Below are 27,740 nucleotides of genomic sequence, written 5' to 3'. Positions count from 1 at the left end.
ACCGTCGAGCCCGAAGACACGAGGTATCGAGAATGCAGTCACAAGCAATCCCGGAGCTGTTCGAGGACCAGCACCCAGAAGAGGAGGAAGAAGAGGGCGACGAGGCGGGGTCAGAAGCGGACGAGTCCGACGTCGAGGAAATCGACGTCCAACAAACCGTGAGTGACGACGTCCCTTTACCAAAGAGCAGACCCCGCACGGTGTCGACCCCGCCCTCGAGCCCGGTCAGACAACCGAAATAAGTTTCCGACGCCCCGCCTTCGGGCCCGGCAACGAAACCGAAACCGAAACACTCGGTCTCCCATCATGGTGGTTCCGATAAACGACCCACCCCGACATCGACACCGAAGTTCCATATCAAGGAAAGCTCGAAGTCGAAACAGTCCATGTCGACACCGAAACACGCTTCGACGTCGAAAACAACCTCGACACCGAAGACATCCTCGACACCGAAGACATCGGATCCGAATAAAATCTCGGTGCCGAAAATACAAATGGACAGTCAGAAGAAAAAACACCTTTCGGACCCGAAAACTGCGGTACCGACACAGGAATATAAAACCGATCCTAAACAAAAGACTCTGTTTATTGATCCACAAACTGGCAAGGTAGTCGCAGAACTACCTAAAAAGAGGAAAAATGAACAATCGGACGACAAAACTCCTCCGAAGAAGAGAACAATGGGGACAAATACAACTCCTCCACCTTCTCCACAACCTAGAGACACACCCTCTTCTCCTCTTCCTCACAATAGGCCAACTATTCCTCCCACACGACCATCTACACCACAACAGATGTAGAAAGTGACACAGGGGAGGGAGAACATCCTGGGGATGATGAAGACACAATCCCAGAGGAGGCAGACCAATGGGAACAGTACAATGTAGGGTCAGATAACGATAACGACCCTGAATTGTATCCGTCAAAACCTTCACCTCCTGATGATAATACTGGTTTTGCGCAACTCATTAATAGAGCAGCAAAATACCACAAGGTAGAACTACATGCAGAACCTCAAATAGAGGATTTCCTATTAGAAACACTACCTGCTGCACAAAGAACATCAGGAACACTACCAATGCTTAAGGGCCTTCTCAATCACACATCAGAGATATTCAAAGACCCGGTGAGGGCTAGAGTACTGAACCCAAGAATTGATGAGAAATATAGGGCAGCTCCAAAAGACCCAATATTCATCAAAGGACAAATTCCTCTAGACTCACTAGTGGTCACAAACGCTCGTAAGAGAGCAAACTCTTTATCTACAGGAGAAGCTCCACCTCCTGACAAAGAGTCTAAGCTAATAGATGCCTCTGGCAAGAGAGTAGCATCTCAAGCGGCAAACAGCTGGCGCATAGCTAATACACAAGCACTACTTGCAAGGTATGACAGAGCGCATTATGATGAATTAGAAAAACTCATCACACATCTCCCTAAAGAACATCAAAAGAGGGCAGATCAACTCATACGGGAAGGGAAGTTAATTACTAACACTTCAATCAAGTGCGCCCTAGACGCGGCAGACACTGCAGCAAGATCCATAAACACAAGCATCATGTTAAGGAGACATGCATGGCTCAGGGTTTCAGGGTTCAAACAAGAGGTGCAAACGTCATTACTGAACCAACCTTATGATGAGAAAACACTTTTCGGCACAGGGACAGATGAGGCCTTAGAAAAGATGAAAAAGGATACGGAAACGGCTAAATCAATGGGAGCATTGCAACAGCCGACCCAAAGAGGTTCCTTTCGTAGGTCCACCTATAGAGGAGGATCCAAAAATACAGGTACAAGCCAGCAACAAACCTCTTTTACACCGACATCACCCAGAGGTAATTCTAGAGGTAGTTACAGAGGTAACAACAACAAGGGTAGAGGTCGCGGAAACAACAACAACCGCAACTCTCCAACCCCAAAGCAGTGACTTCATACAGCTCCCCACAGACCATATACCACCGGTCGGGGGACGCCTATCACAGTTCCTACCTGTCTGGGAAAACATCACATCAGACAGGTGGGTGAGACAAATTATACAACATGGTTATTGCCTGGAACTCACATCTACCCCACCAAACATCCCCCCCAAACAGCGTCCAATGAAACAAGATCACTTAACACTGTTAAAACAAGAAGTACTATCTCTGCTACAAAAGCATGCCATAGAGAAGGTTCCAAAGCAACAACAAGGAACAGGAGTATAATCCCTATACTTCCTAATTCCCAAAAAGGATGGGTCTCTAAGGCCAATACTAGACCTAAGACCTCTCAACGCATACATAAATTCGGAACATTTCCACATGGTCACGCTCCAACAAGTACTTCCTTTACTGAAGAAAGGGGACTTTCTTTCTACACTGGATCTAAAAGACGCTTACTTTCATATCCCGATTCACAAAGCCCACAGGAAATATCTAAGGTTTGTGGTAGAAGGACAACATTATCAGTTCAAAGTCCTTCCGTTTGGTGTCACGACGGCACCAAGGGTGTTCACAAAATGCCTAGCAGTGGTTGCAGCCCACCTAAGAAGACAACAAATACATGTCTTCCCATACTTGGACGACTGGCTAATAAAGGCCAAGTCACAAGAAGAATGTCTTCAGAACACACAGAAGACAATTCACATGCTGCACCAATTAGGGTTCACTGTGAACTACACAAAGTCACACCTGCAACCAAGCAAGGTTCAACAATATTTAGGGGCTACTATAGACACAGAAAAAGCCAAAGTATACCCCAATCCAGTCAGGATCCAGACAATGCTTACAATCATTCAAAGATTTCAGCCACAACACTCACTAACAGCAAGAGTGTTCATGCAGCTATTAGGGATGATGTCATCCTGCATACTGCTAATACCATATGCCAAACTACAAATGCGTCCGCTACAAGAATGTTTAGCGACACAGTGGAATCAGGCTCAAGGACAGATTACAGATCTGGTGTTGGTAGACGACCGCACACACCGCTCTCTGAAGTGGTGGAACACAACAAACATTGCCAAGGGGCGGTCGTTCCTAGAACCAATTCCACAGGTGACAATAACAGCAGACGCATCGCTCACGGGATGGGGAGCGCATATGGAGAAATATACAGTACAAGGAAGATGGAGTGTGCAGGAAAGAAGACTGCACATCAATCATCTAGAACTACTAGCAGTGTTTCTAGCATTGCAAGCCTTTCAAATGCATGTTACTAACAAAGCAGTCCTGATCAGAACAGACAACTTGACAGCAATGTATTATATTCAAAAACAGGGGGGGACGCACTCTCTCCAACTATCCAGACTAGCGCAGGAAATTTGGAGATGGGCCATTCCTCAAAACATCTATCTGTTAGCCGAACACCTACCAGGAGTTCAAAACCAGATAGCAGACATCTTAAGCAGACAGTCGGAACAAATACACGAATGGGAACTGCACCAACAAATACTGCAACCATTCTTCCAAAGATGGGGACAACCAGAGATAGACCTCTTTGCCACTCATCAGAACGCAAAATGCCAAAGCTTCGCGTCCAGGTACCCACACCACCTGTCGCAGGGCAATGCGTTATGGATAAATTGGTCTAACAAATTTGCATACGCTTTTCCCCCTCTCCCACTAATCCCATTAGTGGTCAGAAAGCTGCAACAACACTCAATAACCATGATACTAGTAGCACCCACGTGGGCACGACAACCGTGGTTCACCACGCTCCTGCAACTCTCACAAGTGCCACACCAAAAGCTAAGAATTCTACCCATGCACCTTACACAGAACCATGGAGAAATAATGCACCCAGATCCTACACAACTGAACCTAGCGATCTGGCTCCTGAAATCCTAGAATTTGGGAACTTAGATCTACCCCCAAATTGCATGGAGATAATTAAGCAAGCGCGACGTCCCACCACCAGAGCATGCTACGCAGCTAAGTGGAAGAGGTTTGCTATATACTGTACCACTAATAATATCAACCCTCTGGACGTATCAACAAAGGAGATTATTTGCTACTTACTACACTTACAGCAATGTAATCTTGCGTATACATCTATCAGAGTACATCTAGCAGCTATAGCAGCGTACCTACAAAACAGGCAGCACATATCCCTGTTTAGAGTGCCAGCGATAAAAGCCTTCATGGAAGGTCTTAAAAGAGTCATTCCACCAAGATTACCACCTTCCCTGGTCTGGAACCTCAACGTAGTACTCACCAGACTAATGGGACCACCTTTCGAACCGATGCATAGGTGTGAAATACAATTCCTTACATGGAAGGTGGCCTTTCTTATAGCCATTACCTCACTCAGGAGAGTAAGTGAATTACAGGCACTGACAATACAAGAACCATTCCTACAATTACATCAGAATAAAGTGGTTCTTAGAACAAAGCCAAAGTTCTTGCCTAAAGTAATTTCAGCATTTCACATCAATCAACCGGTGGAACTACCAGTCTTTTTCCCAAAGCCACAGACGGTAGCAGAAAGGACCCTACATACACTAGATGTCAAAAGGGCCCTTTTGTACTACATAGAAAGGACACAAAATTTCAGGAAAACTAAACAACTATTTGTAGCATTTTCCCCAACACATAAGGGCAATCCTATCTCTAAAGCAGGCATCGCTAGATGTATACAAATATGTTACATAAAAGCAAAGAGAACATTAACTGTTCCTCCTAGAGCTCATTCTACACGTAAGCTAGGAGCATCTATGGCATTCTTAGGAAACATTCCCCTAGATGACATATGTAGAGCAGCAACTTGGTCTACACCACATACCTTTACAAAGCACTACTGTGTTGATGTGCAGGCTACACAACAAGCCAGAGTGGGCCAAGCTGTATTAAAAACTCTATTTCAAACAGTTGCGACAGACACGGGTGACCACCGCTAGGGAGGTAACTGCTGTATAATCTATTCATAAATGTACCATCTGCAGCCCATATGCCTCGAACGGAATATGCTACTTACCAGTATGCATCTGTTCTTGGCATAGAGGGCTGCAGAGTGGTACATGCCCTCCCTGCCTCCCCGGAAACCTGTGTCTGTCCCAACATTATCTTATTTAGATACACTTACATGGGCATATCTTTATGTATTCTACTACACTACTCCATCTAACCCTACTATGGCAAAACAATCTAAGGATGGAGCCGATGCCCATGCGCACTAACACCCAGAGGAGGAGTCATCGATGACGACAAAGACTTCTCCAGAAGAAAAACAAGTGCAATCATCCGAGCCCAACACCAGATGGCGATCTATTCATAAATGTACCACTCTGCAGCCCTCTATGCCAAGAACAGATGCATACTGGTAAGTAGCATATTCCTTACTTATGTAATGTGTAGTAATTGTAAAATGTAACTTCCCCGAATCCCAAACTCCTTGCTCCATCTTAACTACCATTCCCTGGACATTACAAACTCCTCACTATACCTTAATGCTACCCTTCCCTGAACCCTAAAAACTCCTTAAACAACTTAACATTACCCTTCTGTGAACCCTAATAACCCATTACTCTCCCTTGATGCTGCGTCTCCTTGAATCCTAAAACCCATTACTATCCCTTAAGCTACCCTTATTATCCCCCTTATCACTACAATTGCTTGAACCCTAAAAACCCACAATACTGCCTCCCTGAACAGCTTAAGCCCATTAATACCCTTAATGCTTGCCTCTCTGAACCCTACAAATCCCTTAACGCTACCCTTCCCTGACCCCTAAAAACACCTTAATAGTACTTAACGTGCATTCATGGACTCTGCCTGCTGAAAGCAGGCGAAACCAAAGGGTAAAATACTGGGAAACATTGGGATTCACTTACTGAGTCCCCAATAAATCCTCATTTCTAAGGGGACCCTCAAGGTTCCATTTATGATCCCTGTTACTTCCATCACCACCTCCCTCCCTGCAGTTATCAGTGCCTCCACTATCGGGAACTCTGGGAGGGAGTTATATGGTAATATCATGGTTATCGATTTTGTGACCTGTAGTGGTGTCAAACAACATGGAAAAGCTTACTTCTTTAAAGAGTTTGAAGAACAATTTTAGGGCACAGACAGTGGGAGCGCTTTTAGGACTACAATATGCTATTTATGTACAGTGAAGCTTTGTGGCATTGCCATTTGAAAGTAATGAGAACCACCCCTCTCATGGAGTCCTTTACAGAATATCAGTTGTTTCGCTGTTACACTACACATTACTGTAAATTTGTAGATCAATGTGCAAGCATTTTTTTGTCTTTAGGTCTCGTTGCGATTGCAGGGGCGAAGCCCCTGGCCGCAAAGCGAGCCTATTGTGATCGTGTCAGCTTTCAAGGACTAAAAAGACTTGGACAAGAGACTGGCACGCGCACGCAGCCTGCCGTAATCGGATCAGGTCACGGGCGTGAACACGCGCTCCGATTCCGGCAGGCTGTTCAAACAGACAGGTACACACACATAAAGAGACCCCCCCCCCCGCACACACACACACCAGCGCACCTACACACACGCACGCACACACACAGAGACCCCCCCGCCGCACACATACACACACACACAAGCACACCCCCCTCCCCCCTACAACTAAGCCCCACTTACCGCCATTCTGGACTTCTGCAGCCTCCGCGGGGCTCTCCCTCGGGCATGGGAGCCCCGCTCTCAGGCACTCCGTGGGCGCGTGCACGGGCTTCCGAAGACGGAAGTCCCGCCCCACGGAAGGTTTCGGTTTCCTGACTACACTTGTTCTTAAAGTACTCCATGAGAGTGCAGGTTTTATACAGCTGTCTTCTGCGTATGCTTTTCTAGGCGCCCCCCGACTCCACCCCACAAACTCAGCCCTAGGGCATTTGAGCGCTTTAAGCGAGCACCAGTTACGTTAAGGTCACATTTATTAATTAACCAAAGGCAGATTACGTGATGTGCCCAAGATCATTGAACAGTGAGCAGACGCCGGGGCTCAAACAAGGATCCCCAGTTCCAAAGTCGGCAGCTCAGACAATAACACCATGTCCTTTGCCTAGGCAGGCCATGCCAAGCTTTATACGTAACGTATTGTCATAAATAAATCTGATTTGCCACTCTCTCCTGGGCAGTCGGAGACAAACATCTGATCATTTCGTTTGGTCACTGCTCGTTTCTCGGTGAACCCTGGACAAACCAGCTCCGATGAATAATCTCCGCCTTTAACTTCAAACTCCTCACCTGCGGGTAGCGTCCCGGGGAACAGATAGACTGTTCATGTAAATCAAGATGATAAAATCTACAGGTGCAAGGTAAAGGATAAGCCAAGCAGCAGCTAGTCTCCACAACGCTTGCTAAGAGTAAGCTCATTGTTCGCAAAGTGGGCCAGGGCTCCTTCTGCTACAACCTGCTGACGCACTTGCTCTGGAGAGGTGAATTTCCAATTGTGGCCTGCTTTAAACAGATGGGAGAATAAGGGAATGATAAAGTTGCCGTGAGAAGAAAAGAATTCGTTTGGAGCATCCGAAAAATGCTAGGTCACCCTATGTTTTCGACTGCACTCTTCCTCTCGGGTTTTCATTTTCTTTCAATTATACTTTTCAAGTTCGCGCTCTGATTGCCTGGCACAAGAGAAATGCTCTAAATAAAGAAATAAATGTGTGCTTGCAGAAAACGGAAGGTTTGGTCAATGGAATATAAAAATTATATTAATTAACTTGTTTGTGCATTCCATGCAGGACGGGAGAAGTTATGGCAGTACATCCATCAGATTTTTTTTAAGCGGTCCACAGTAAATACAATTTTCATCTTCTCACAATTACCCCCACGAGATTGCTTCATTCATCTCGCCCTGCTTATTGCAAGCGCAGTTAAGGGCACACAGAGGCTCCAATGTTGTTTGCTGTTGAATGTGGGATTTGTTTGCTGATTTAGGATTTTCACCCACAGCCCAAACCTTCATAACCAGACTTGCTCGTTTTAGTTCATATTTGCTACCAGGGAGGGCCCCAAAAAAAATGTGGAGAGACCGATTTCAACCATTTCTTTGCAAACACTCAGAATTCCTCGTGGTAGCATTTCATTCCACTTAATTAGAGCTTGTTATATATGATTTTAGACTATTCTCATAAGTGTGACCCGCTTTTCTGTCTTCACACTTTCATCCGATGAGCGTGTTATTTTAATGAAGTGTGTTTTTAGGTCTCCCGCCTAGCGCGATACACTGCGCTGCGAGAGTCAATCACACCTAACCACACACACACACACACACACACACACACACACACAACTACACACAACAACACGCACAAACCCACACACAAACCCACACACAAACCCACACACAAACCCACACACAAACCCACACACAAACCCACACACAAACCCACACACAAACCCACACACAAACCCACACACAAAACCACACACAAAACCACACACAACCACACCCACACCTCCACGAAACCACACACATCCAACCACACACACCCACACAACCACACACACCCACACAACCACACTCACCCACACAACCACACACACCCACACAACCACACACACCCACACAACCACACACACCCAACCACACACACCCAACCACACACACCCAACCACACACACCCAACCACACACACCCAACCACACACACCCAACCGCACACACCCAACCGCACCCACCCAACCGCACACACAAACCACACACACAACCACACACACCCACCCACAACCACAACCACACACATCCAACCACACACACCCACACAACCACACACACCCACACAACCACACACACACACAACCACACACACCCAACCACACACACCCAACCACACACACCCAACCACACACACCCAACCACACACACCCAACCACACACACCCAACCACACACACCCAACCACACACACCCAACCACACCCACCCAACCGCACACACCCAGCCGCACACACAAACCACACACACAACCACACACACCCACCCACAACCGCACACACACAACCACACACACACAACCACACACACACAACCACACACACACAGCCACACACAACCACACACGCAACCAAACACACACAACAAAACACACACACAACCACACACACGACACACACAACCATACACACACACCACCACAACCACACAGCATCAGTGCACCATTTCTACAAGCACACACACCACCAGCCATCAGTGCACACATCAATTGTTAACGCATCCACAATTAACTATTGTAGCAATCGCAGTATGGCACACTTTACTTTTTAACATATTAATTTAAAGCGCAGCATGCCACCATTGCTACAAAAATAAATACACTTTTTTTTGGCCTACAATTTATAGACTTTTGTTGCAATTGGTGTTGCAATATTTAGCAATGCCAATAGCTCAAACTTAATTAATGCGAGACCTATTGCATTGTAAATGCTTGTTTTTTTTTGCAATTATTGGTATGAAATTAGCACCAGCTTTTTGCGTCTGCTCTGCTGCCAATGGTCACAAAATGCACTATTTTGCTCTTAATGTAAAGACAGTGTTAACTGCATTGAAAACCCCTTTTCTTACATTTGTTACCTCTCCCCACATATTCTAAATGACCCCCAAAGCTATATGGCAATGAATTACAAGATGCACCAAATATTAGTTTAGGACTATTCTAAATATTTCATAATGATGTCCTTCCCTTTTTAGGTCTACCTTGACAGCACGCCTGTCAGGATGGCATATTTTTAGCAATTCTTTAACATGTGCATAGAGTGGGCTTTGCTTGGGTCCACCCAGTGGAGTAATACTCTCCAACCTTATGCTATCAGCTTGCAATGCATCATTCTGCTTCCTGGAAAGTGCTCATATTAGACTGCACGAGGGATTATTCTAAATATGGAAAATAAACTCAAAGTATGCTGTTTGTCATTATCCATTATTTTTCTACCATATGCATTATGCACAGAAAGCAATATTTTGTGCTACTTTAAAGCCTGTCCTGCTGGCTTTGCCAGTGCTGAGATAAAGTGATGAAAAACATTTGTGCATACAAAGCATGCAAACAGCCTTTGTGAATGCCAATGTTTACATTTGTTGGTACATTACACCCAGACCTATCAGCCTTGCCAATGCTAGTCTTTTCATTTCCAGTAAAAGATAGGGTGCTGTTAAATAACCACTGGAACAGGTGGTAAAGTAGGTTGGTTTATTGAGCAGCACAGCAACATGAACAGCAGTCTCTTGGTCCACAGGAACAGTGCAACTGACCTGTAGGCAAGGACACAGTAGTGTTCTAAGAACACTTAAAGGAAAACAAGGAGGATTTAAAGGTACAGGAGAAAACCATGATGATAAAATGTAACACATCTCCCTTCCATAAAAAGAAAGATTAACCGTTAAGAAACATAGTCATGAAACCTTACAGGCAAGAAAGATTAACCGTTAAGAAACATAGTCATGAAACCTTACAGGCAATGATCTAGGACGATTGGATAATCTTACCCTTGAAGCGATGGAACTGCTGGTATGCTTGGGAACAGCGGAAATGGAAGTTTGTTGCACAGTGGGACACTTTGCAACCCGCTTAAAGTTCCATAATCTGCCATCCTGGGTAATGACACTATTACTAAAAACCTTTACTAGTTTCATTGGCTTACCAAACTTATTCGAACATTTTGAAAGAATGCCAGGTCTCTTGATCCTCACAACATCTCCCACAGAAAAATCAGGAGATTTTACATTCCACTTTTTGTCATACCACAATTTGCTTTTTTGTTGTTTGTTTTCAACCTTCTGAGGTGCTTGTTCAACCAAGTCTTGTGAGAACGACTTGTTGAGACATTTATCCCTGAACCACCAAGGACAAATGGTAGAAACAGGATCACGTCCTTTAAGCAAACGAAAGGGGCTGACTTCAGTGGTTGAATGAGGAGTAATTCTGTAACACCACAACTTTTCTCTTAAAAAAGTCTTCCAATCTGACCTAGACTTACAGACCTCAGATATAAAACCTTTTAAAACTCTATTAAAACGCTCCACCAAACCATTTTCATGTGGTTCATAAAAAGAGACAGTATTGTGCTTGATAGAATGTAATTTGAGAAAAGTCTCCATTTCTAGAGAAGTGAGTTGCACGCCATTATCCGTGACCAGAATGGACGGACAGCCCTCTCTAGAAAAAACTTCCTTGAAAAATTCTATAACAACATTTGTGGAAGTGGAAGAAACAAATTTGACTTCTGGCCATTTTGAGTGGTAATCCACCAACACAAGAGCATATCGGGAATCAGAGGGAAGACACATAAAGGGGCCAGAAATGTCAAAGGCAAGTTTTTTCCAAGGTAATGTGGGCCAAGGGGTCGTCTTCAATGGAGGAACATTAACTTTCAACATTTTGTCATTTCCTACACACACAGCACACTCTCTGACCTTGTGTTCAACTAAACGATCCAAAGATGGCCACCAGAAATAATTCCTAATCAGTCTTTTCATGGCAGACATACCTGGATGTGTTTTATGTGCAAGATCTAGAATTAGGTTCTGTATATCAAAAGGTGGGACACATTTACCCGATTTAAAAACCAAATCATTCTCCAACTCAAGCTCAGTTGAAATATTGAAAAATGGCATAAAATTTTCTTTTAACAATTTTTTATCAGGCCAACCCTCTAAAATGAATTTTTTAATATTTTGTAAAGTAAGATCTTGTTCATCAGCAGTTTTCCATAAATCTTCAGAAATCTCAATGAAATCAGTAGATAGAACATCCTGCAAACAAGTGACCACATCAGTGTCATTCAAACTCTTGCACTCAGAAACCGGAGATGGATGACGAGACAAGAAGTCTGCCACCACATTTCTTTTTCCTGGGACATACTCCGGAGTGAAAGAATATTCTTGGAGTCGTGAAGTAAGTCTGGAAATGCGAGCCGTGGCATTCCAACCTCCACCTGGGGATAAAATGTTAACTAGTGGTTTGTGATCGGTTCTCAGCACAAACTTATTTCCCCAAATGAAATTCCTGAAGTGCTCAATGGCCCACACACAAGCTAAAAGCTCTTTTTCAATGACCGCATACCTACGTTCTGTATCATTTAGGGTACGGGACGCAAAACACACATTCCACTCATCTTTGCCAGCCTTTTGAGACAAGACAGACCCAAGACCATACATACTGGCATCCACCGTGATGACACACAACTTATTCAGGCAGAAAGGTCTAAGTGTAGGAGCATGCAAAATATCAGACTTGATGCGTTCAAAAGCTACCTGTTGTTCCTCTTCCCAAACAAAAGAATTTCCATGTCTCAAAAGCTTCCTCAAAGGCTCCATTTTGTTGGCAAAATTATTTACGAATTTACTATAATATTCACACATTCCTGCAAATGATAATAATTGGTCTTTGTTAGTAGGCGGTGGGGCATTACTGATACCATCCACATTTGATCTTTTCGGCACTACCCCATCACCTGATAATGTGTGTCCCAAATATTCAACTGAAGATTGAAATAACTTGCACTTGCTAGCTTTCAAGGTTAAGCCACTATTCCTTAGTTTTTCACACACAGATCGTAAATGACCCATATGGTCCTCCACAGTACCTGAAAAAATTAAAATGTCATCTTGAAAACATTTCACACAATGATCTAGATCCCTAAAAATGTTGTACATGACCCTTTGGAAAACTGAGGCAGCTGAGGCTAAACCAAACGGCATCCTGTTATACTGAAAAAGACCATGAGGAGTAATAAAAGACGTTAGACACTTGGATTCATCAGTAAGTGTGATCTGGTGATAAGCCGATCTTAGATCTAGGGTAGAGAACACCTTTGCGCCTTCCAGCATAGAAACCACCTCATTTATATTTGGGAGGGGATGACAGTCCACAATAATGGCCAAATTAAGTGCCCTGAGGTCCACACACATTCTCAAAGATTTGTCCGGTTTCCTGACTAAAACAATCGGGGAAACCCATTCTGCAGAATCAATGGGTTCAATAATATTCTCAGCCACTAAGTCATCTAACATTTTCCTCAAATCATCCCTCACATTGATGGGTACCCCTCTCAGCTTTTGCCTAACCGGAACAGAACCAGATTTCAGTTTTATTTTGTGTGAAAAATTCTTGAGCATACCTAGTTTGTCAGAGAACACATCCTTAAATTCACCTTTTATTATATCAGCACCTCCATCATTTGAAATGGCGGAAATGTTATCATCTTCAAAAATTTCACCTAAAATGACAGGATCTTTTGCGCGAGGATTTAAAATAATGCCAAATTTCCATAAATCTTTCCATCCAACGACATTCACACCTTTGACTGCAATATATAATTTAATGTTGACAGTCCTGGATTTGAAAGTAATTCTGACCTGGAAAAGACCTAACATTGTTACCATAGTACCATTAAAACTAATTGCCCTGATCTCAGAAGGAAGAATGTCTTTTAAATTCAGAACCTGTTTTAACCGTTCTTCAAAGTAATCCTTGGTAATAATAGTCCAGGGTGAACCAGAGTCAGCCATCAAGTTAAGACTGACACCCAAAACAAACATCTTACAAATAGGTTTTTTAATAAGTTGATCATTGTCATCTATCAAAGAAATCTCTCCAGCCAAATAAACCACAAAGCCTTTATTGGGTGAATCACAGTGCTCTAAACTAGTACAAGCACAAGTGCAAGTTTTTGAAAGATCTTCTGTGACAACAGCAACTTTATCTTTGGGACCTTGCACAGACATCCTTGAATCTCTACAAACAGTGGAGAAATGTCCTAACCTTCCACACTTTCTGCACTCTTTGTTGATAGCGGGGCATCCAGCATATGAAGCAACATGCATTTTACTACCACATTTATAACAAACCATAGCTTTACCATATCTCTTAAAATTAGTTGTGTTGTTGAATCTATTGGTATTGGAAAATACTTGTTGACTTTCATTGATTTGTCCTTCTTTATGTTTAACAAGACAAACCTCATCATGCGAATTAGACTTATTGGTAACATGTTTTTGAACAGTGAGCATCCATTTCTCCGACTGTTCTAAAGACTTCGCAATAGCGATTGCTTCAGATAACTTTGGGTCACCTAACTCCCATAAACGTTCTTGCGTTTTCTTGTTTTTCACATGAACTATAATTTGATCTCTCAACATCTCATCACAAATGGCACCAAAATTACAATGAATGGACAAAGATCTCAAAGCAGTCATAAATTCATCAAACGATTCAGATTCTTGTTGCGCCCGAGTATAAAATTTATACCTATTAAGCGCTATATTAGAAACTGGTTTAAAACGTTTTTCAATTCTAAGTAGAGCCTCTTTATATACATTGGTACCTTCTCCTTCACCTAACTCAGGCGGAATAGGGGGTAAAGCTCTAAATACCATTTGCCCCTCAGAACCCAAACAGTGTAAGAGAATGCTTTTCTTCCTTTCAGAACCCATACGTTCTCCATCTATTGCCTTCATGTAGTTAAAAAATTCTTCTTTCCAACGAGTCCATGGAATGGGTGGATCACCCTTATTCTGCAAAAATTTTTCAGGTGGGTCAAACTGCATACTCTCTATTTCAGTACCTTTCCCTTTTTTAAAATAATGAAACTAAAATAATAATGACCAATTTGTGAAACCAATAAACACAGTGTAATAATTTCTAAACTAACACAATGGCAGATAAATCAAAAACACCAGAGTAAGCTATGATATATATAGCTTCTTTAAATTGCTGAAGTGAAATTTGTCTCATGTGTTTTCTTCCAGAGTAAGAAACCAAAACGAAATTTTGATTATTGACCCAAAAATATGTAATACCCGACAAATGAAGATGTTTTGTCTTTCTGTAGTATCTTCCTGATGATGTTCTCGTTTCTTGGATGAAGTCTCAAATACAAGTGTAGAGAAAACAAAAACGGAGAGAAACGGTGGTTGGTTGCTATGGAAACGCAACCTAAAAGCAACCCAATCCAAAATGGCCGCCGCGCTTATTTCCAATGCGTGATTACGTCATCACGCGCTGATCCGCCTTGGCGCCGGTGTCTTTATGTTCAGTAGCGCGAGGACTCCTTCGCTGCACAGCTGGTTTAAATGACGCACTTCGCGCACCCAATCTCGAGCAGACAGTCACGCGCAGATGGACTCGTTCCAGGCAACAGCTGACAATCAAATCTCGAGTAGGCTCTCACGCGCAGATGGGCACGTTCCAGGCAACAGCTGGTGCAGACTCGCGCATACGTAGTCTCGTGTCTATTACACGCATCAAAACCGATCCACCAGCCAGAGTCATGTAATTCAAAGGTAAACACACAGAATTACCTTAAAATGTTTCTAATTCATCAGATTTTCGTTGGTAGGAGTTCTCGGAATCGGATTTTCTTCTTCTTGTGAATATAATTCTTGTCAATCTTCCTAGATGCTTCTTTGAGGGAAGAAGTTCTTGATTGTAGATTTTTTCTTTTTTTTTTAAGAAAATCGATAAACTCCACCTCTGTGCTGCTCTTTAACCAATGAATCCCACCCTCGTCGCCAATTTTGTTAAATAACCACTGGAACAGGTGGTAAAGTAGGTTGGTTTATTGAGCAGCACAGCAACATGAACAGCAGTCTCTTGGTCCACAGGAACAGTGCAACTGACCTGTAGGCAAGGACACAGTAGTGTTCTAAGAACACTTAAAGGAAAACAAGGAGGATTTAAAGGTACAGGAGAAAACCATGATGATAAAATGTAACAGGTGCGTTTTCAGTGACAGATCATACCTCATTCCACCTGCAGAGGCAACGCCTACCTTCTTTGTTGTCGTGTTCAGATATCTGACTGACATTTCCCCAATCCACACGAGGACAAGGAATTTCCATTCACATGTCTATCTTAAGAGTTGAATGTATTCTGGGTGTATAAGTATCCCTTAAAGTTACAATGAAAAATCAGCTAAAACACGCATTTACAAAGCTAGCCGGTCTGGCCATAATGGGCTATTGCATGCAAATATTTACAAATGCTGTTTACATGTGCTGCACTACCTATGCTGCTGAGCATGATTACGTCAACCCTGTAGGTTTTGCCAATACTGATAGAAAAAGTATCTAAAAAAGATGATTTTCCATATAAAATGCATAAATAATTAAATGTGACAAACACTGTCACTGAGTGTACTTTTAGACGTGAAAGAGTCCTTAATGCACTCTAAAGAATTAACTTACTAGAGGGTTGAATGCTAAACTAAGCTGCCAAAGTGATGAGGTGGTGAAGAATACTCCTGCCGGTGGAGCCAAAGCCCACTCTGTGTATATTTTATAGAATTGGTTCACTGAGGGGAGGACAGAAGCATGTGCCGTACTGAGGAAGGGTCCCTCCGTCCTCTTCTCACACATAATTTGCATTCATGCACATATATGTTTGTGGATAGACTTGGTTTAGCTGGTTGAACATCTATAAAATATGCAGTGGGACGATGAATATTAAGAGGTTACAGTCTGTCAGAACTTAAATCTCGGATCCTGAGGTGTGTGGGGAGACCAGGGAGTTTTCCCCTGCAAAGTAATCACTCCATCATATCCAGATCTCTCGGCTTGGAGCGGTTTATGGGGACCAGCCTCAGTGGTGCTTGGTCCGCTCTATCAGGACGCCATCAGTGATGCTTGTGGATATGTTGATGTGGTAGTAACGGGTGTGGTGCCTGTATTTTTCAGGAGATGGAGTCCCAGACGTTCTTGCCGAATACAGACTGCACCCTGCTCCTACAGCTGCAGCGACTGGAGACCTCTCTCAGCGAATTTGCAGTGGAGCCCGACCGGAACCAGCTTTTCACCCACTTGGGAAGAATGGCCCTGGAGTTCAACCGATTGGCCACAAAAGTGCACAAGAATGAGCAGAGAACTTCGGTTTTGCAGGTTGGTCTTAGGGGAGTGAGAGGTTTGTCGTATCGGCTCAACCGGTGAGTAGGTAGTGTAAAAGAAGCAGGACGTCCGGGCTCTGTAGTGTGACTGCAGATGGCAAATTCTGTGGCCAGGAGTGGACTGTAATGCAGTGGGCAAAATGAGCATATGAAGGATTGAGATGTCCATCCGAGCTACTGTGTGAACAATGTGAAGTCCATCTTCTAGGGATTATGTGGAATGAAAACCTTGATCAGAAAGATGTGGTATGTGAGCAATTGGGACCCACATCAGAAAATGTGTGTGAAATGAGGATGTCCGCCAGGAAGCTATGCTGGGTGATGGGGGTGTCTATCATGCAGATGAGATGTGTGAGGATTTGGGCGTCCAACCTGGAGGTGTGGGATGTCAAGAGCATGTGCAGGTTGACATGTTCACACTGCATGCCAGCCTCGTAAAGAGACATTGGAGACAGCAATTAAAGTCTCTAATCCATGAAGTAACCAGGTAGTGCCATGAAGTAAGTCACCTGAGTACAGTTAAAGAGTTAATTTGTTTAGCGCTTTGGGGTGGATTGCTGGCCCTTAAACACTAAGGTGGACAGTTTGATGCCAAAATATTGGTGTATTGTAAATCTCACTGTACTAGAAGAATGAAAACCTTAGAGTCCAACAGATTTACTTGATAAGCAGGAAGTTAAGCATAATATATAGCTGCAAAACAGTTTCCCGTATCAAGCAATGTTATGGTTTGTACCAGTTTAACTGTTGCATCCTTTGTTTACTTCTGCAATGCAGTAGTTGGCATCAGTATATTTTAACCCCTTCGCTGCGGCTGCGATTTTTCCGCTGTGCGGTAAACAAAAGAATAGGGCGGGGCCGTGACGAACCCCAGCCGTCATCAGCACACGCCCACCGCGGGGCGTGACGGCTGGGGTTCGTCACCAGTATGGGAGGGGTTAAAGAAGTTTTACAGGCACCATTATGGATGACTGCTTGAGTGCATGGTTGAAACCAGGTCCCTTGTGCCCTCACACGTGATCCTTGCTACTTGAACAGGAGGAAAGATGGCAAGACTTCAACAAATCCCGTGGTTTAGCATCATCTGCCTCAAAAGGCTAGTGTTGTGTTGACTCAGTTGGCCTCTTAGTTTCCAGTGTCCTCGACTTTGAGTTCTTCCATGTTCAGGTTTGTTGATTGGGAGAGTTTGAGGCCTGAATTATTGATGCAGAGGATTTTCGATTCATTTAGTTCCAACACCTGCAAAGTAATGCTTGGGGCTTAGAATTGTGTAGCAGCATTCGACATGGCTCCCCCAGGTCAGTAGTCCCCACAGACAACTTTGACATTGGTCACTGCTGGCCTTTCAAAGCCAATCACTTTGAAATGTAGGTCTTCTCATTCTGGGCACACAGCAGTACAAACAGTTCGAGATTATGAAACCAGTAGGTGTGCATTGACATGGCTTATGTGGAGTAATATCAGCGAACCGGATTTCCTGGTGATAATACTGGCTCTAGGCAGATGACATCTTAAGGGCCTTATTCCAAGGAATGCTTGGGGGTTACAGGCTTTATTTGGCAAGTGAATAGCCTATTGTGGGAACGTTTATAGGAGGCCCTGGGAAAACTGGGGTTACTGGGCTCAGATTGTCTCCATCAGAGCCATATTCAGCTGGCCTCCTCGGGCTTAACCTTACTGTTGAACCCAAAACCTCAACACCAAGCACTCCCCTTCAGCACTTGATCATCAGGATTGCAAAGTCAAACACTCCATGGCTTACTCAGACAGGTGGTGTGGGGTTGGAGATTTAGAGCTCCATAAACAACCAGTACCAGTTATTGATTTGATATCTAGCCAATGCTTTTTCTTTTGAAAAATAAGTATTTTGCTCAAGCCACACAACGAAATATTGTATGTACTGTTCAAAAAACAACAAATTATACCAGGTAGTACTAAAACCCATCAGTTTCTACGGTAGAGGCAACCTATGCTGCTCCCATGAAAAATCATCCTTTAATATTCTCTTTAGCCATGCTGGTGCTCTGCTCAACATGGTGTGCACTGCACAGCCGAAGTAGCATGTGGTGCATTGATCCTGCGTCAGAACTGACTGGTGCTCGAGTAGCACCTTTTCCACTGGCACGAGGTGATAGGAGGCAGCACCAGGCGAGTAGGCTGAGGGAAGTTGCGATGCTCGTGACTCTACAGATCTTGTGGGTTGTATTCTTCTTAATGCTCAACACAAAACCCACCACTCAAAGCATACTAAGTGCACACTCCTCTTGGTCTTGGTGAATACCTAGTTCTTGATGGAAAGGGGTCGATGCGGTTCTCCAATATTCTTTGTTCTTTGCTGGGATCCTGGACTGCAGTCTGGTCTTGTTTAGCACTCTGTGGCTTCTCGTCGCGTAATTCTGAAATGGAACTCACCTGGATACAGCTCCTCGGTACCCCTCTGTTCAACCATGGAGCTAAAGGAATGTTTTTAATTACAAATATTATTCCCCCTATGGGAGCTATTAAGAGTTCAACATGAGGTGTTTCCTCTTCAGCATGTAAAATGTCACTTCATGCTTTCTTTACTCCGCTTAGCACAGGCCAGAGAGACATGTGCAACTGTTAGAGTGCTGCTTCCCACACAAATACATCTTAAGCTGGATTGTTTTGTTTAATAAATTCCATCTGAAAGGATTAAGAAGAAAATCATGCTACCAGATGAGTCGGCTCCATCTTGTGAGCATAACGTAGTTTTTCTTGCCTTCATTAACCCAACAATTGGAGCCCTTACACAAATGTGATGGTGAACACCTTCCATGGAAGGCAGTATTTTTGGTATCTCTCATGAAGTTCAGTGAATTACAAACTTTTCCAGTAGATGAAGCTGTTGCAGCATTCCTTAGTAGTAAGTTCATATTTGCTTACAACACCCAAAGATTAAAGTAATATTCGGGTTATACATTAACCAAACAATCTGACTTGTAATGTGTGGTCTTAATCTGGAGGAACACGGTGAAAGAATGTGGCACAGACTAAGGTATTACATCGCAATGACTTCTCCCATTAGTCGTACAAATCGGACTGCACTCTAAATAAAGCTGTTTTTTGAGGCAGGTTCAAACACACTAAAGGTGATGGGAAGAATGCTTGAAATTTGTCTTACTCTGCAATCTGGTGAGTTGGCAATCTAACCCATCATTCTTTTTGCCCACCTTTGCCACTTTACTTTGAACCCAGCAATATGCAAATCAATTTTGACCCTGCTCCAATAGGAACAGTCCAGCACGAACTTCCCTGAAACAGACTGGCTTCACCTTGATTGGAGCTTGTTAGTCGGGAGTAGCTAGGTTCCACTGACACAGTGAGCACAAGACCCATCTCTGGGCATACCCTTGTCACTTAGGGCTGTACATCAATCAATCAATCAATCAGGGGTTTGTAAAGCGCACTACTCACCCGTGAGGGTCTCATGGCGCTGGGGGAAGGGGGGGAAGCTCCGGATCAGTCCTTCCTGAAAGTTTGTAGGGTTGGGGAGCGTCTGATGTTCACGGGGAGTACGTTCCAGGTTTTGGCTGCGATGTGGGAAAAAGTTCTCCCGCCTGTTCTGTTCTTGCGGATCCGGGGGACCTCTGCCAGGGCAAGGTTGGTGGAGCAGAGGTTCCTTTTTGTTATGTGGAAGGATAGTCTCTCGTTGAGGTATTTGGGTCCAATGTTGAGGGATTTGTGGGCGTGGGTTAGGAGCTTGAAGGTAACCCTCTCCTCGACCAGAAGCCAGTGAAGATCTCGTAGGTGTTGAGTCATGTGTTTGTGGCGTGGAGTACCGAGGACGAGTCTGGCAGCGGCATTCTGGAAGGTTTGGACTCTGTGAAGGAGAGATCTGTTGATTCCGGCATATAGGGCATTGCCGTAGTCCAGTCTGATTGTTATGAGCGCGTGGGTGATGGTCTTTCTGCAGTGGGGGGGATCCATTTGAAGGTCTTGCAGAGGGTGCGCAGGCAGTTGAAGCTCGTGGAAGCGACGGCGTTGATCTGGATTTTCATGGAGAGCGAAAAGTTGAGGATGATGCGGAGGTTGCATGCATGGTCTGTAGGCGTGGAAGGGTTCCTGAGGGCAGGGGGCCACCAGGAGTTGTCCCAGGCTGAGTTGCAGGGTCCGAGGAAGAGGACCTCGGTCTTCTCCGAGTTAGGCTTGAGACAGCTGTCCTTCACCCAGGTTGCTATGTTCTTCATTCCCTCCTGGGAGCAGAGTCTGGTGTCATCGGGGTACTTCATGAGTGAGAGGATGAGCTGGGTGTTGTCTGTGTAGGAGACTATGCTGAGCCCATGCTGTCTGACGATGGCAGCGAGGGGGGCCATGTAGATGTTGAAAAGCGTCTGGCTGAGAGATAAGCCCTGGGGCACTCAGCAGTTGATGTCAGTGGGCTTGGAGAGGGAGGGAGGGAGTCTGATCCTCTGGGTTCTACTGGAGAGAAAGGATCAGATCCTGTCGAGGACGGCTCCTTGTGTCCCAGTGTTGTGGAGTCTGGCTGCAAGGGTGCAATGAGAGATGGTGTCGAAGGCTGCAGAGAGGTCGAGAAGGATGAGGGCCGCTGTGTGTCCCTGGTCGAGTAGCATGCGGATGTCGTCTGTGGCGGCGAGGAGAGCGGTCTCAGTGCTATGGTTACTGCGAAATCCGGACTGGGAGGCGTCTAGGATGGAGTTCTCTTCGATGTCGGTCAGTTGAGCGTTCACGAGTCTTTCGATGACTTTGGCTGCGAACAGGAGGAGAGATAGGCCGGTTGTTCTTCAGGTCCGTTGGGTCGGCCGTGGGCTTCTTGAGGAGGGGTTTAACCTCCGCCCACTTCCAGTCATCTGGGAAGATGCCAGACGTGCGGGAAGTGTTGATGGTCTGTCCAAGTTTGGGTACGATGGTGACTGCGGCCTTGTGGAATATGTGCGGTGGGCAGGGGTCCGTGGGGGCTCCTGAGTGGGTTTTATGCATAGTCGCGGTGATGTGTTCGACGGTCGCGGGTTTCCAGGTCGAAATCGTTGGCAGATCGGCCACGATGGGGTGACGGGTGGTGCTGTCCCTAATCGGTTCTTTGAAGTTGTCATAGAGGTCCTTGATCTTACGGTGGAAGTATGTGCTGAGTTTGTCGCAGAGTTGCTGGGAGGGTGTGACGTCAGTGGCTTCGCTGGGTGGCTTTGTGAGCTGTTGTGTGACGCTGAACAGTTCCTTGGCGTTGGACGCGTTGGCCTGGATTTTGTCCTTTATGAAGGTCTGTTTGGTGTCTCTTATGTACTGGTGGTATTCCTTCAGGGCACTTCTGTGATTGATTGATTGAGGGGTTCAGGTGAACTCATTTTGACTCCAGTCTCTGCCCTGGCTCACCGAGGAAAATTGTAATGTATATGATATCTTATAAATGTAATTCCTAATTAATGCTCTGGCCATAGCAGGCAGCAGAATCCGGAAAGTGGGAGAGATCCCCCAATTACAGGACCCTGGTGTCATTATTGACCCATAAAATACCTTGTCACACTAAAAGGCTAGCTCAGAATTGTGTGTAAAACGAATAACATGAAGGCCATTGGCAAGGAAAATCCTTTGACAGTGCAGCTCAAACATGGTCTGACTTTCTCTTAGGAAGGCAACTCTCTAGGCTTAGCAAGACATGTTAATGCCCAGCTTACAAATGCACAAAATTCACAGATACAAACTTCATTACTTGAGGCAGGCAAAACTACCACGACGCAATGGTGCCATGGTGAGTTAGCACTTGTTGGCCATTCTTCAGGACGGAATAATGTGCAGAGGTCAGGGAGGCACTTGATTCCCTTGGACCCTTGAATTTAATTGTTCCCTATCAAATGGTGCGGGTGAATATGGAGAGTGGCGGGAGACTGGGATGGCCCTATCATCTAAGGAAACCAATACTGCCAACATGACTGCTTTTTTGCCACAGTGATCAGCATGCTGAAGGCTTCTAAGCACACAAGATTCTCAATATAAGCCTTCCAAGGGATGTCACGAAGGTAAAAAATGCACTGTTCGGATTTGTTTTAAGAAAAGTCTTACTCTGAAGATGGACAATCATTACCTTTAAAAAAGAATTACAATCAGAATGTTTTCTTTACTTGGCAACAATGAAAAGTCTTTGTTTTCAGCATACCAACCAAGTACTTGCACTTTCTTTTTTTAAATATTTTCACTTAGATTGAACTCCTAGCCCAGTTACTCATTAAAGTGTGAAAGTTATACATAGGATTGGATTTGCTCTTGTGGGTATGTGTGTGTGTGCATGCTGGGAAGGAGAAAGTGTGATCTGCGGTGCTTGGTCATTTTAGCTTAGGGAGGAAATGAAAACTGTGACTGGCCGTAGCGCAAGGCAAAATGGATGTCCATCTTATAGGTGAGGGTAGAACTCAAGGAGATCAGTACACCAACCTTGTAGGTGGTCAGTGAGTGCATGTGAGGAAAACTTTGTAAATAGAGCTCCACATACTTGCTTATTATGGCAGGTGAACCTCATTCCTCTTCTAGGGAGTGATGGATTTCCAAGTACTGGTGATCACCTAATGAACATATTTCCTGACCTGCAGTAATAATCATCATTTCAGTACCATCAAATAGAAATACAAAAGTGTCACGCCAATTTTTATCAGCAGAACCTTCTGTATTTCAGTAATGTGACCCCCATGTGGTTAAGTTTTACACCTGAATCCAGAACTACAGTATCCCTGATAATTCAATGTTGGGACCAATAAAGAGCTTTGCCACTCTACAGTCATGTATCCTTTTCCTAATTTAGCCTAAAGATTAGAATAATTGTTTTGAATTGGTAGTCCAGAAAAATATGCTTCCCTGTAGGTTCATTTTCTCCATAATTAAGATTCTGTTTAGAATGTGCAGTGCTGTACCACAATAACCCTCTGCTCCCATAATTCACAGACCCTCTGTGAGCAGCTGCGCAAGGAGAACGAGGATCTTCGAAAGAAACTTGAGAAGGATCTGGAACAGAGAAATCAGGCTTCGGAGAACTTGAGGTAATTTCTGGCTAGGTTGTTCACAATTCAACTATTTCATAAACACCAGCAACTCTTTTGAATAGACTTCAGCACTGGGCATGGGCTGGAGTAATAGCTTTTTTGGTGAGTGAATAGCGCGAGGAATAGCTTTAATGTCCGAAGCTTTGCCTGCAAATGTGTTACCTGAGCAATAACTCTGCTATCTAAAGCCTGCACCTTTAGGGTCTGTGTAAAGTGAGAGGTTGATGAGACTAAACAGTTAATGTATCCTGAGAGACACCTTTGTTGTTGGAGGATTAATCTGTGAATTGTGTGTTGCCTGTGAAAATACCTCTTCTATCTGAGGTCTTTGTCTTCAAGAGGGATGAATTTGTTGGCCAGAGTCCAGAGCCTGTAAAATCTGGATAGACCTAGGGGATATCTCTCTTGGCTGAAGCCTAGACTTATCTTTGTAAATGTGGGCTAGTGTTACTGTTAACATATTTGTTTCCATGTGTACTTCCTAGATAGGTAGATTTACTGCTCATCCTAGTACAACCAATACATTGTGGACTGTTTGCAGTTTTGTGGGGGACTGAGTGTGCCATTTGTCTGTAACACTATCGTGCTGGGCTTATTGTTCAAAGTCTGCTTAGAATGCCGCATTAATCCACATTTGTTGTCGATGGACTGCTACGGTTTTCTGGTGCTGCATGTGAGACAACGCAACCGCAGTTTTTTTTTATTTAGATACATTCTTCACCCGTGGCATTGTCGACATTGCTCTTCGCAAAAAATGCCCTGTTTACACAGCACTGTACTCTCTCACATATAACTTTGCTGTTCAGCAAATCCCACCAGGCTTTAAAAATGCTAGATACAGACACTGGGAGCATTTCTTATCGGAGCTTTGCCGTGTTGCTCACCTTCACCATCGGATTCGCCCTGCCTGCACTCTGACTCCTCCCGCTGCTGCGTGTGTAATCCTCAGCGGCCGCCGAGCGGAGGACTCTGCTACCCAGCAACCTATGCGGCGGAGCCCGCGGACATCGTCACGCTAGGCACCTGGAGGCGCGTTAAAGGCCGGGCTCCCCCGACAGAGAGTGTCAAACGCTAGATAAAGACACTGGGGGCATTTCTTATTGGAGCTTTGCCGTGTTGCTCACCTTCACCATCGGATTCGCCCTGCCTGCACTCCGAGTCCTCCCGCTGCCGCGTGTGTAATCCTCAGCGGCCGCCGAGCGGAGGACTCTGCTACCCAGCAACCTATGCGGCGGCGCCCGCGGACATGGTCACGCTAGGCGCATGGAGGCGTGTTAAAGGCCGGGCTCCCCCGCAACGCGGGACGCCGGGCGAAGCCCGGGCAAAGGGCGGGCCCTCTGTAGCCCGAAGGAGCCGAAGGAGGCCGGGCTGGGCCTATTTACTAACAGCACACTCAAAATCATCTGCATTGCAAGGTACCAAGTTTACATAATTTTCCTGTAAGCGACTTTTGATCTGTTGGTCTCCTAGCCTTTCTCCGGATCATCTTGGGATACTCCCTTAAACCTAGGCCTGCCTGACTTTGTCCCAGATAATTGCTGTCACGCATCATGGCACTAGTAACCACGAAGGAATTAAGTGGTGCCAATAAAGGAACTTTGGACAACTTTGTATACAGGATTTCCTGCGATTATGAAAGGGAGAGCACACTAGCAGAACAACGAGCGGAGCGACGTCGCTCAGTCGAATTGATAAAAAACAAGCGTTCCTCTCCTATTCGCTCGCAGATAGATAGTACATCATATATTAGTGACCTTGTCGAAAATGAGGACCCAGATACAACTATTAATAGTATCCCAATCCTTCTACGAGATGTAACCTCTACCCCTGATACCGTTAGCGTATCGCATATTCTAGTTTTACCATCTCCGTGCAAATCACCACCAGAGATAGAAGCTATACCAGACACGCCCTTACCTGTGGTACCCGTAGTAAAGGTCATGCGTAAAAAAAAAAAAATAATTCAAAACACCTAAGAGCACAAGGCTCAACGCCAAGGAAAAGAAGAAAAAAAGAGAATGAACCACAGCGAAAAAAGATTAGTCATACTGATTTCGGTAAATCCGCTAAAGCCCACACATTAAACACCACAATGATACCTACACCAGGCATTCCACTACCACGCCGGACACTAGAAACTCCCTGCAAGGACTTGTTAGGAACAATAGAATACCTAATCAAAGTATCTACACTGTCCCTAATAGAGAGACTAAAAAGAATAGAAGATCGGCTTGGTACCTTAGAGGAGAAACTAGCTGCAAACACAGGGCTAATTAACCGTAATGTCAGGCCTGTTTCAGGAATCCCGCCCACGGCATTGTCCTCAAATCTCATTGTTCAAAATGAGCTAAAATCCACAGAGGTAAATAAAACAAAACCCCCAAGGCCAGAGAATGGTCAATCATCATACCACGCCGCACAACACGCAGATAGAGAGGCCCCTAGGAGAGAGAAAATCCCAAACTCGGGAAAGTCACAAGGTAATCGGGACAAAAAAACCCAAGAGAGATCAGTAAAGCCTAGGGGGCGCCAAGTAGAATTGCCACCGGAAGCGGTCCAACTAGTAGTGGTCTTAACAGGTGTCCCGCCACTAGAAGATGGAATGAGGGAAAACTACTTTCAGTTAAAAAACAAAACTACGTACTGGCTCAGACAGAACCGTCCCCTCCCTCCAAATCTAAACGGCGAGATATTACACGTCCGCCGTCTTCCATGGCTTGGTAGTAGAATAAAGGACAAGAAGGGAGACCTAATTATCATCAACTTCAGAGACCATAGAACAGTCAGCTACATCTTAAACTGGTTTCCAGAAAAGAGTAATATATCCATCACGCCCTGTGACCTAACCTATTTCTACCCTAGGTCATTATTGGTCCCTCCACCCAACCTTAGAAGTTATAACTCTAGAATTAATAAACATCTCCAGGTCAACCATCAAATACCCCTCCAAAATCGTTATGTGAGTCTTTCTGGTCTGGAAGGAGTTGATTGACTGCACCATAAGTCCATATTACATGTCACGCAAACTAGTAATTTGACCGTTCCTCCTAAAAACACTGAGTCAAACTGTCTATTTACTCCCTTTGAGTTTGAGATAAAACATACTGAGCTCCAGGACACTTCTAAAAAATTGGTGACCAGTACCATTGTAACTAATCAACCCCCCTATACTGTTGATCCTCTTCAGGATACAAATACCACCTCAACAAACACAAGAAATAGTAGGTCCAAAGAGAGAGACTCCAGGCCTTTTATTCTTGCCTCATTCTGGAATATAGCAGGGCAACGTACTAAAATCTTACTCGAAGAATGGACGACATTCATCTCCAACTTCGATATTATAGCCCTACAAGAGACATGGCTACTCGACGCAATACATATTGCAGGGTACAAAACTTATTTTTCACCAGCTACACCTTCGACGTCAGGACGAGCAAAGGGAGGTCTAACCATTTATGTCTCCAATCTCCTGACAGCGATGGAAGTAGTCACCATAAAACTTGAGTCTAGCTACCAGATCCTCGCCCTAACTTTAAACAATAGGGATAAGTTTCTTGTAGTGAATTACTATAATAATCTTCCGGAGAAAGAGGCAGTGAACCTCGTATCCTTGATCCGTTCTATCCTCCTAACCCATACACAGAAGTCTACCAGAGAAGAAAAGATAATTTTGGGGGAGTGGGGGGGGGGGGACTTCAACTTTGGGTCCCTGTCTAGCTGGTAACGATAACACCTGTGGCATTCTTGATGAAAGGGACAACCCAATATCTCACTTTAGACACAGTACTCTTGGAAGCCAACTCAACGAAATTATGTTTGAGCTAAATCTCGTCCAAGCAAATAACCTCTCTAATGAGAAGTTAACATTGGCCCCCACATTCCACGGTCAGGGTCATCAAACAACAATAGACTATATTTTGATCTCAAATGGTCA

General features: G+C 44.5%; 1 protein-coding gene across 4 annotated transcripts in view; it reads left to right on the top strand.

Moving 5' to 3' along the window:
* Positions 1-27,740, top strand: part of TNIP1 (TNFAIP3 interacting protein 1) — a 236,128-nt gene that overhangs the window by 128,881 nt on the left and 79,507 nt on the right. For all 4 annotated transcript variants that reach the window (XM_078653618.1, XM_078653616.1, XM_078653617.1 and 1 more), the window contains exons 6-7: positions 16,594-16,794; positions 23,709-23,803. In XM_078653618.1, coding sequence (XP_078509744.1) covers positions 16,594-16,794; positions 23,709-23,803 — 296 coding nt within the window. The remainder of the gene's footprint in view (positions 1-16,593; positions 16,795-23,708; positions 23,804-27,740) is intronic.

Source organism: Lissotriton helveticus, chromosome 7, assembly GCF_964261635.1.
Source record: "Lissotriton helveticus chromosome 7, aLisHel1.1, whole genome shotgun sequence".
NCBI classification, from domain to species: domain Eukaryota; kingdom Metazoa; phylum Chordata; class Amphibia; order Caudata; family Salamandridae; genus Lissotriton; species Lissotriton helveticus.
The sequence above is the reverse complement of the archived record's forward strand: the minus strand, read 5'-3'. Positions and strand labels throughout refer to the sequence as shown.